The 12,265-nt window shown below is 39.7% G+C and overlaps 1 protein-coding gene across 6 annotated transcripts in view; it reads right to left on the reverse strand.

Moving 5' to 3' along the window:
- The window catches only part of smoc1 (SPARC related modular calcium binding 1), a 67,077-nt gene that overhangs the window by 12,591 nt on the left and 42,221 nt on the right, over positions 1-12,265 (reverse strand). For all 6 annotated transcript variants that reach the window (XM_057860257.1, XM_057860256.1, XM_057860254.1 and 3 more), the window contains 2 exons: positions 2,558-2,750; positions 634-716 (listed from right to left, as the gene is read on the reverse strand). In XM_057860257.1, coding sequence (XP_057716240.1) covers positions 634-716; positions 2,558-2,750 — 276 coding nt within the window. The remainder of the gene's footprint in view (positions 1-633; positions 717-2,557; positions 2,751-12,265) is intronic.

The following is a 12,265-nucleotide window of genomic DNA, read 5'->3' on the forward strand; positions in this document are numbered from 1 at the left end:
GAAACACAACGGAGCACTGCCAAAATGGTGAGCGGAGTTTCAGTTTGCCCAACTAAAGATGTTAACTGTACGACAAGAGCCCCCACAAGGCGTACCCTATTAAATAGACGACGATATTGGCTAAAAGCATAGCTGTCCTCAGCAGCCTGATTTAGAATTCCCCTAAAAAATGATGGGAAACAATGAAAACGCTCATTTTCAACGTATTATTATATTCCTGGCTGGAATATTCAGTCAAAAAGGATGCGGCGTCTCCTTCTCCACCAGGTAAGACAGAAAAACGCACGCTCACACACGCAAGAACACACACACACACACACAGCTTGGATGCCTGTATGTACAAGCATGGGCTAAGCTACTATCCGAGCATATATCTTGTAAGTTAATTTTATTGTTGACACTGCGTTTCAACGTCATGTTGACGTTGATCCCCCCACCCCACAAACTCCGCCTATGTAACTAACTAATTGATAGATGAATCGATTACTTAAATAATCGATAGCTGCAGCCCTACTAACTAACAAAACATTTTACCCGAAACTGGATACCGGAGCAAGTTGAAGTATAATAGCAACACAATCCATCCAAATGTTAACTTTAACTGTGGCAGAAAATAAAAAGATAGATAAAAACCTGTCAGGTCTCGGCCCTGGAACAGGTCTTCGGTGTCGGAGCTGCGAGAGAGTGCGGCGTTGTCACATTCTGGTGTCTGGTACCTGTTGAGATGAGATGCACGAGACAAGAGTGGGAGCTGGGTGAAATGGGAAGACGTCCGCCGTATGTCAGGGATGTCATACTTAAATAAGGAACCTGTCTTTTTTGGAACCCCTAATCTGCTGGGTGAAATGGGAGGACGTATGCCGTATGTCGGGAAATTTCACACTTAAATGAGGAATCTGTCTTTTTTTGGAACCCCTAATCTGCTGAGTTCAAATGAATTTAAGGTAGAATCACGCGTAATACCTCACGATACGATTTCTGATACAAAACTCGATTACGATCTCACGATATGGCGATACAACGATTATCGATACATTTGTCAGGAAAACATTCGAGGATATTCTACAAAACAACTAAAAAACAGAAAAACAAGCTATCTTCATCCTTTTGCTGTAAATTTACCACTCAATCCATTTGAACTTGAAGAGTGGCAGTGAATGAACCCCTCCCACTTCAAACGGGCTCCTCCCACTTCTATGGCCATTCAGTGGGAGACAATGCCAGGCAACTAGGTAATTTTGGGCTATTCCACCTGTTGATTTTCAATCATTTCCTGTTGATTTTGGGGCAGTTCAGGGTCACTTCCTGTTGATTTTGGCTGACAGAACAGGAAGTGACCTGGGAATGAATAGGCAGCGACTCAAACTCAACAGGAAGTGATGTGTAAGTGCCCTGAAAATCTGAAGCAGTGACTGTAAATGCTCTGGTTTCAAATGAACGAACGTTCATGCGCCCTTCCCAGTCTTAAGGGATTGGGCGTCGAGCACCATCAATGGCAGCCATAGAGTCAAGTGAGACACTGTTGTGGTGTGGAAGCTTTTGGTAGCAATTTGTTGGTTCCTTTATTTTTTAAAAATACATTGACACCTTTTTAAAACGATATCCATATTTTTGGCATATAGTATAACCGTATAGGATAACCGTTTGGGATGCAAGGTATCCTGATACATCCCCATTTCGATATCTTGTCATCACGAGTTTATAAATGGCAGTAATGGAAAGCGACAAGTCCAAATGCGTACTAAACTTCATCACAATTTCATCTGTTATCAGATTTTTTAGGCACCTATCCTGTCATTTTTGGGGAAAACTCGCTTATCTGCTGTTTTCAGTGTTACTTTGGTGCCATGGTATGTATCACCATTGAAGCAAATAGAGGAGTTTTATTTTCCCAAAATAAACCGTACTTTGCTGCCATCTTAGGGCCAGGGAACAAAGTGGAAGTTTGTTCAGGAGTTTCATTTAGACAAGGAGTGCTCACATTTCTGTGCCTAGCTAGTTACTTTTTAACCAACCAACCCAAAATATATGGTATACATACTGTATATATCAATAAGTATATAGTATATAGGTATATGTATTATTATTACCATTAAATACAGATACAATATACTATTTTCCTAATATACACGACTATATACTCTATTTTGTGGCCCTGAACCCTTATGGCACACAACAATAGAGAATATTTTTGGCCATTAACTTACTGACATCAGTGGCGAAGAAAAAAAACATGAAGGCATGGAAGTTTAAGTTTGATATTCTTTATTTAATTTGGAATCCGCTCTGGTATTTTACCCCACCCTGACACGGATATTTGAAGATGGTAGTATTTATCACCGACGCACAATGTGCCACGTGTTATGAGTCTTGCAAAAACAGGCTCTGATTTGCAGCCATGAAACTCGAACGGCAGGGAGGGTGGGCGATCGAATAAAGGGGCCCCGACATTTGTTCCCCCTTCTAAAGCTTGATTGCTTTACCTGTTTGTCAATCACATCAACGGACAAAACCAATAGCAAGGAATTAATTGATACTGATATAACAAGGTCATTACCTGGTGGAAGTTCCTGGAATGGGTCGTCCGGTGTCTACCAGCACGCACCAACAGTAGCCGGTGGACTGGTGACACTGAACAGCCTTGTAGAGGCCGCCGGGGCCGCAGTCTGGTATGAAGACTGCCTCGCGGGGGTTTTGCCGAGCCTCGTCCAGGGCGCTTTGTCGCTCCTGGTCGCAAGAGGGAATTTTCTCTAGAAAATAACAACATGAGTTGCTTGTTAAATTTAATTATTGGCTTATTAACTCATTGAGTGCCATTGAAGGCGTTAGAAATCCAATTTTCAGCGGCATTGCCAACAGTAAACGTCCAATCCATTTGAACTGGTTGAGGCTGGGAGTTATCACTGTCAAAGGAAGAAAATCAGTTAAACCACGTACCCAGTCGACAAAAGGTGTAATCATATAAACATGAGCAAACATTTGGTGATTGGTTCCAAAAAAGATTACTTCAGTCGCACACCATCTTCAAAATCATGACAAAAAAATAATGGAAGGGGTCTACTGTGGCGTCGTGAATGGATATAATGTCTAGACCGCGAATTTAAAATGACCCCCTCTTTTTCAGTGTTATTTCAATGCAAAAAACACCATCTTATATTCGGGCCAATACAGTATATTAACATACACAACAAAACAAACTTGTTCATCATCAATTAACTATCTATAAGGGGGTAATCCTTAGTTGACTACATTTCTTACAATTTAATTAACGTTAACAGTAGAAAAAATACAGGAGGATATTTCTCTCAACGCAGCTTCCTCCTCGAGTTCGAGAAATTCGAGAAAAGTTATGCTAACTCTGATGCAGGTCAGACTTTCAGTAGCAAAATTATTGGTGTGTTCCCCACCTCCACAACATTGACGTATTTTTACATTACTTACAGTGGCTGCCGCTGTCGGGAAAAAAATTCTCATATCCCTTGTCTTCGAAAAGGGCCGGAGGAGGCGGCATGTTGTATTTCTGTCGGGCTGTGAATGCGTGTGTGTGTGTGTTGGGGGGAGTGGACTGGCACATTCAGCAAGAGAAAAGGGGTCAATGTAAGTTTGAACATAATTAAAGTACTGTTTTTAATAATAGTTAACAATGGCCGGGCCAATTCTATCCTTACAACATATGGGGAGACAATTTAAATGACCTATAAAACTGAAGTCAATATATAATGCAAATGAAGTTGCTTAAAAGTTGGTGGGGACAATTTCAACATCCTGAAAAGTTGGTAATGTTATGATAGTGTGGTAGTGTTCCTTACCGTCCCGATGCAAACCTAAGCCCTTGCATTACACATACCCACCCAATTAAACAGCCACCAAAAGATTACTACATCGGAGAACAGGTTTTTACCAAACCCTTTAACCTACGCACTCCTCTCAACATTCTCTCAGAGGTGGCACACCATTTCTAACTGAAACAAATGAAAATGTCAATTTAATTCATTGGCTGCCATCGACAGCGATGAGAATATTGGGAGATATTGTTGGAATGCAACTTTTGGCTTCGGGTTGACAAGTTTTCCTTCATTGGCAAGGCTGTTTTTCCTCAAAAACAACTTTGTATTGATATATGATATTGCATATTGCTAAATTATAACAGTGTTATGAATAACACCGTTATTAAACATGATCTTTTTTAAAAAATCATATTGGGCTCCTAAAATGCTTGTTGGATATCTTGTCCCTATCAGGCATTATTTACACTTGCATCTATTTGGGCCATTTCTCACTCTGAAGAAGATAACATTTTATTGCCCCTGGTTTACAACTTCAGAACTAATGATGTTGGGACATTGTGTTAAACATAGATAAAAATAGAATAAAATGATTTGCAAATGATGTTCAAGCTGTATATGCATCACAAAGACAAGATATTTAATGTTCAAACTGATCAATTTCAGTGGTACCTCAACATACCTACGCATCGCCATTTTTTTTTTTTTTACATGACGTAAAATTTGACTCGTCATCTGTCTGATATACAGTATCAAGAAATGCTCGAGATACGACAATTTACGTCAGCGTCACAATTTCATTGTTTTCCCGCAAGACGGCGGCAGCGCATCAGATTTTCTTGTGAGAGAAATAATCATGGGTCCCTAGAATGTTAGTGAAGGTGGTAGTGCTGGTGAAAAAAGGATGAATGCAACGCTTACGACTGAAATGAAGAAAGAAATCATAGGAAAACATAAGCTTGGTGCGCGTGTGAACTGGCTAGATGGCAATATGTCTACCTTTCTTTTTTTTCTTCTAATTTATTCATAATTTATTTGTTTTACATGTCTAAGGGTAGGGTAATACTGCAGGTCTTAATGCACAATAGCGTATCGCACGAAACATATCACTTTTGCTCATTAATATTGACGTTAACGGTTGCTAGGGGGGTCAAGCTAGCGTTTGTCCCTCATGATAGATAAATGTAAATAGTGTACCAATGAGATGTTTACTGAGCTAAACCTACCAATTCTGCCTGAAAATTATGTCCCTGGTGCCGAATTCACTGGTAAAGATGTAGAAGAACATAAAAATGTTCGGTTAAAGAGATGGCTTGAGTGTCGAGAACTGAAAAAGACGTGAAACGGAGCAGATCTGATCCAGAGGTAGCTTTTTTTATCGACACCTTTTTCTTGTGTGCATTGCCTTATGCCACTGACAATGACATTTTCCTGTTTCAACAAGCTATCCCTTACAACCATATGCCCTGTCTTTCTTATATATTATATCCTCTGTTTGTCTTGCGTCTCTGACTGTTCTTGGGGGTCATTTATATTGCTATTTTTGTGTAGCGATAGCAAATGCTACTCAGTGACAGCCATGCAAAAACTTTAGATTTTTTTCATTAATAAAAAATCTTAATTCTAATAATTTATTTACACCACCCCTTACTAAGGTTCTTCCTTTACAAAAGAAAAGTTAGAGCTGTTAAATCTAGAGCCTACCTGTAGGCATGAAACAGGCCTACAAAACAAAAAGACCATGGCCAAACATGACTAATTTATTTAAACATCCTTATTTAAGAAAAATAGGCCTACATTACTGTTGTGATATACAGTGGGGCAAATACGTATTTAGTCAACCACCAATTGTGCAAGTTCTCCTATTTGAAAAGATTAGAGCGGCCTGTAATGGTCAAGATGGGTAAACCTCAAACATGAGAGACAGAATGTGGAAAAAGACAGAAAATCACGTTGTTTGATTTTTAAAGAATTTATTTCCAAATTAGAGTGGAAAATATGTATTTGGTCACCTACAAACAAGCAAGATTTCTGGCTGTCAAAGAGGTCTAACTTCTTCTAACGAGGTCTAACAAGGCTCCACTCGTTACCTGTATTAATGGCACCTGTTTTAACTCATTATCGGTATAAAAGACACCTGTCCACAACCTCAGTCAGTCACACTCCAAACTCCACTATGGCCAAGACCAAAGAGCTGTCGAAGGACACCAGAGACAAAATTGTAGACCTGCACCAGGCTGGGAAGACTGAATCTGCAATAGGCAAAACGCTTGGTGTAAAGAAATCAACTGTGGGAGCAATTATTACAAAATGGAAGACATACAAGATACCTGATAATCTCCCTCGATCTGGGGCTCCATGCAAGATCTCACCCCGTGTCGTCAAAATGATATAAAGAACGGTGAGCAAAAATCCCAGAACCACACGGGGGGACCTAGTGAATGACCTACAGAGAGCTGGGACCACAGTAACAAAGGCTACTATCAGTAACACAATGCACCGCCAGGGACTCAAATCCTGCACTGCCAGACATGTCCCCCTGCTGTAGAAAGTACACGTCCAGGCCCGTCTGCGGTTCGATAGAGAGCATTTGGATGATCCAGAAGAGGACTGGGAGAATGTGTTATGGTCAGATGAAACCAAAATAGAACTTTCTGGTATAAACACACATTCTAGTGTTTGGAGGAGAAAGAATACTGAATTGCATCCGAAGAACACCATACCCATTGTGAAGCATGGGGGTGGAAACATCATGCTTTGGGGCTGTTTTTCTGCAAAGGGACCAGGACGACTGATCTGTGTAAAGGAAAGAATGAATGGGGCCATGTATAGAGAGATTTTGAGTGAAAATCTCATTCCATCAGCAAGGGCATTGAAGATGAGACGTGGCTGGGTCTTTCAGCATGACGATGATCCCAAACACACAGCCGGGGTAACAAAGGAGTGGCTTCGTAAGAAGCATTTCAAGGTCCTGGAGTCTCCAGATCTCAACCCCAAAGAAAATCTGTGGAGGGAGTTGAAAGTCCGTGTTGCCCAACGACAGCCCCTAAACATCACTGCTCTAGAGGAGATCTGCATGGAAGAATGGGCCAAAATACCAGCAACAGTGTGTGAAAAGCTTGTGAAGAGTTACAGAAAACGTTTGGCCTCCGTTATTGCCAACAAAGGGTACATAACAAAGTATTGAGATGAACCTATGGTATTGACCAAATACCTATTTTCCACCATGCCTTGCAAATAAATTCTTTAAAAATCAAACAATGTGATTTTCTGGGTTTTTTCTCTCATGGTTGAGGTTTACCCATGTTGACAATTACAGGCCTAATAATATTTTCAAGTGGGTGAACTTGCACAATTAGTGGTTGACTAAATACTTATTTGCCCCACTGTATAAATATAATTTTAATTTTTTTCAGGTCATTCATTGTCAGACAGAAGCAGCATGGCAAAACGCCACGCTAAAATATAAGTCAAAATATCAAGATGGCTTACCCTTAGACCATGGCCCCCAACAAAATGTTTACTGCATATGAAGGTGAATGGCTTCACCTTGCTGGCGTTAAACTGATCTTTTTGACATCCGCACAAGTTAATCCATTGTTCACATTTTTTCCCTCTGAGTATTTGGCTTCGGGAAACATATGAAGAAAACATCCTTCATATGTGGACGGACGTAATGTCTTGAGTCATTTCTACAAGTTCCATAGCAGCAGTGTTTACTCTTTGTTGAAAGGCAGAAAACAAGCAGTACTAGCATTGGTTGTAAGCGAGTGCGGTTTTATGTTAAGACCCTTCTGATTTATGATGGTGACATCACACCCCCGTGCGGTCTAAAAATAGCATTCGAGCAGTATGCTATTCCGATTTTTTGTCACATCTGTTTTTTGGGTGTGCCCGTTTAGACTGCCTTTGTCTATTGAGCCCGTTCAAGTATTACGCATGCGCATTTATTCGCAGTCCGACACGCGTTGATCAAACTGACCCGTATGCGCAGAAAAAGAAAACAAAAAAACTACGCACTGTGCATCAGTTTCCCCGGCTCGGCCATGTAAGCAATACTGAAATATTGCTCATTTGGCGCACAGTAAGAAACCAAGCATTATCAGGCTTCTTCATTGTATTTTTTATGACTGTGGTCTAGCCCGCCTCCTGCGTATTAAAAGCCAAGCTTAAGCTAGGCGCTAGCGCTCATGAACAACTACAACAGTGCTGTCTTGCGTGCTGCTCTCGCTCTTTGCTGACGTAATTTCTGCATGTATTCCGATTTGAGAGACTTGACAGATCATACCGCCACAACATTCTGGAAAAATGTGGCCCATATCGGATTCAAACCACATGCGAAAGTGACCCAGATCAGATTTGCAATGGTCCACTTTTATGCGACCTGTCCGGTTCAGACCGTCAAGTTAATGCCTAACTCGAGTCGGAAAAACACGAAAAAATCAGTTTCATTAAGATCTGCGGTCTGAACCTATCCTAATTGAATGCATTTGTTAAATTAGACAGAACGGGCTCAACGTATCCTCTTCTACTTTCACACCTGCCATCTTCTCTGACCTCGATTCGCCAGTCTCTATAAGTTAAAGTGACAATAAATGCGCTTTTTTTAAATTCCCTATTTATTTATAATTTATTTTGCTATGCGTATGTGTGCAGTATTTATTAAGGATTTATCGAAAGGTTTTTGGGCTATGGAACGAATTACAATGTATTCTGATGGGGAAATCAGTCTCGACATACGACCATTTCGACATACACACCAGGTCTTCGAACAAAATCGTATGTCGAGGTATCACTGTACATATTTTTTTGCGAATAATTCTTAGCAAAAAACTTAGCAAAGCTTTTGGGTTACACAAATGTGAAATGTGAGGCCTTAAGATGAAACTGTTTAAAGATGGTGGCAATATGGCATTTGTTAAAAAAAAAATATGGAGCTGTTTATTCCCGTTGCGGCGCCGGTGGTCTCGGGGTGTAATTAAAGAAGAATTAGAGCAAACTTTCTGCTTCATTTCCTTGAAGATGTCAGAACAGCAAGGCGGTTTCATGTTTTCTCCACTTGTTTTGTTTTTTTTCCATTGTGTCACACATTGTACCTTCATAGCTTCATGTTTTTGGCATTCTGACGACACCTTGTGTTGATCAGTGTGTTTTTAGTCCCGCCCAAAAGTTTAGATGGACAAAAATGTGTTTTCACAAAGACTGGAAAATAAAAGTGGCGTCAAAAGTTCGTTTCGTGCCAGTTAGGCAAATAAAGTCCTTAAATGAGATGTATCCTTTTTTTCAAAGTTCAAAACAATTATTTCGACTCATTGGCTGTTACTGACGGCGATAGACGTCCAATCCATTTGAAGTAGGAGGTTGGCAGTCATCCTAGTCCAAATGGAGTGGACGTCTATCGCCTTCAATGGTAGCAAAACAGTTAACGTAGCAACATTACATTGGTGCCAAGCAATAGGATTCCCTGAAGGAAATTGTTTTTGCGCATGTGAATGGAAAATAACAAAAGTGAAATTCAATCTAAGGTTGTATTGATTTGACTTTTTCTATTGTATTGCTTGACTTCCTTCTTCCCTTGACAGGAAAAGAACAACCCGATACCCACAAAGTCACCGTGGAACAATTTAGCTTCTTCTTGATATAGCTAACAAAAGATGACGTGCTGAGAACAGACTGGCCCTATTTTCTGCCTTCACTCGTCCAGGCACTGAGCCAAGTAATTTTTTTCAACGTTGCTACGTATCCTCATTGAGTCTTAAACTCTACTCCTCCTTCGTCGTCTGATTCCCTTCATCCTCCTCACCCCCACTTGGCCCTCTCCCGTCCGTTCGCCTGCCTCTCCAATGGCTTTCAGCTGTGCCATAATCACTGCAATATTCTCTCCAAGCAAGCAGTTCAATTAAAGGAAATGTTGCATGTTAGTCTAGATGCGTGGTTCCGTTTATATGGTTCGCTCATAAAATGAAAGCACGTTGTGTCTTTTTGAGGTCCCTCGCTCTCAGCTAGTGGAACATTAAACTGCCTGTGACACAAAAAAGCATGTTTATTTCATATTACACGCTGTATTTTATGCTCCTGAATGAAATGGACCGCTTGGATGCGTGCGGAAGCGATTGATATATTTATTCTATTTTTTCAATCCCGCGCCTGTGACATCAGCCGAGTAGCCATCTCACAATACAGCCATCAGTATAGCATGCAGAAGGACTGCGGATTCTACTACGGATCAACTGATTTTGCAGATTAATTCTTATATTTTTTGTGTTACGCCAGCCCAATGTGCTTCAGGCTTTTGTTGCTACACCAGGGAGAGTGGTGTGAGGCTTTTTGGATTTCCAAAACATCCGTGTTCACCGCGATGGGCAAAACAATTCCGACAACCGAAGAACCACTGGACGGACATTTGTCTTTTAAGAACTACAAGTCTTTCTATCCATGGATCGCTTTAACAGAATGTTAATAATGTTAATGCAATTTTTAAGCTCTAGTTAACTCGATTAAAAATTTCAATCGTTTGACAGCCCTACTAATAACACATTTTAGTAAAAGAGAACAATTGTGGTTTATTTGAGCCGACAAGTCTTTAAGTCCGAGGTTCCCTTTAAATTTAAGACAATTTAAGACCTTGAGTTTCTGGATTTGAAATTCAAGACATTTTAAGACTTTTTAAGGACCCACAAGAAGCCTGAAAGAAACACATTTTTTAGAAATACTTTTAAAACAGATTTGATTGGTTAAGCGGTGATTTTCCCATTTTAAAAGACAATTCATACTTCCATGTTCTTCATCAGCCAATCACGAGACCAGTTTCCAGTCTTCGTCAGGGTTGCCACAGCTCTGAGTAAACTAAGACTGCACCATAAAAATAAAATTCGTTTCTGCAGCCCCCAAGCGTACACCGGATCTTCTCTCAGTGAACACAGTTGAAGATTGACTTCATCCAAAGCATGTGAGAGGGTAAGATGGGACATTTCCATGCAAGTAATATCAGTCGCCTTGCCAAAAGGGTAACAAAGGCAATTCTAACCGATCCATCTTGGATAATTCAAACACAGAGGAGGATGTCCCAAACAGCGCTATGGTGGGGTCTGGACTTATTTGTCTGCGGCATATTTCTGAAACTCTTAAATACTTCCACCCAGAAGTAATATAAAGATTGGCAAGACCAGAACATGTGGGTATGATTAATTAGCTGGTGAAGGGTTACATTGTGCACTGGTAGGGGCAACATCTTTCTAGATCTTGGACAACCACTCCTTAGTCCAGTGTGCTCTATGGATAATTTTGCACTGAATAGGACCATGCTGTGCGCAAATTGATGAGGAATTAACTCTTTTCAGTGCAGCCTACATTGTGTAACTTTAATCATATTTGTCGGACTATAAGTCGCATTAAGCGATTCAAAATCGTCAGTCAATTCAAACTTGATTCAACTAATTCACAAAAACTCAACATTTTGTTCTCAACACATAAGTTACGGAACAATACACCCATGTTTTCATGTTCATTCCTGTTCCACACTAGGGCTGCAGCTATCGAATATTTTAGTAATCGAGTATTCGACTGAAAATTCTATCGATTAATCGAGTAATCGGATAAAACTTTTTTTTTAGATAAGGAGCAATTATAAATATACACGAGAAAACAAGACATTTCATCTAATATTGAACCATTTTCAGTCAATCAATGTCTTTATTTTCAACGTACATTGTTGTAAACAGCCAACAATTGCCTCTCAGAAGTGACCAAAAAACAAACAAAAAAAAAAACTTTTACTTTTTCCTTTTATTCAAAAATATATTATTTCTTACCTAAAAATTTAATTTCGCTTGATAAGGCTGCAGCTATCGATTATTTTAGTAGTCGATTAATCGATGAACTAGTTAGTTCGAATAATTGAGTAATCCGATAAACATGAAAAAATTAAAATACCTGAGCTGGGCCTCAAACGGAGGAAAAAATAAATAAATAAATAAGGATCAACATATGTACAACTAAAGAACAATTGGCAAACTTACATAGCAAAAGTCCACTAGCTTAAATGCAATAAAACACCACTTTTTATTTATTTATTTATTTTTTTTAAAAACAATGCTCTTAACAAATGGTTCGGACACATATTCCCACAAAAATTGGTTGAATATACCTTTACACTAAATTACAAATGCATTTAAAACATTAGCTCAAACAAAAACCTAGCTTATGTTGGTCTTAACAGGGAGCAGCTGGATTTGGCCATGTAAGATGAGGCAGACTAGAGGGCAGTGTATCCACCCAAATCAATGAAACTAAATGCAAACACTTTCAAAAACAAACCATTAAAACGCCACTTTAATTAAATGAATACTCGAAGCAGCAAAATTTAATTCGAATCTTTTTTTTCTAATTGAATACTCGAGTTAATCTATTAATCGTTGCAGCACTATTCCACACACCCATCAAATCATTTGCAGCATGAGTTTAAAAGCGGCCTCCAGCCA

The sequence above is a fragment of the Corythoichthys intestinalis genome, chromosome 15, assembly GCF_030265065.1.
Source record: "Corythoichthys intestinalis isolate RoL2023-P3 chromosome 15, ASM3026506v1, whole genome shotgun sequence".
Classification (NCBI taxonomy): domain Eukaryota; kingdom Metazoa; phylum Chordata; class Actinopteri; order Syngnathiformes; family Syngnathidae; genus Corythoichthys; species Corythoichthys intestinalis.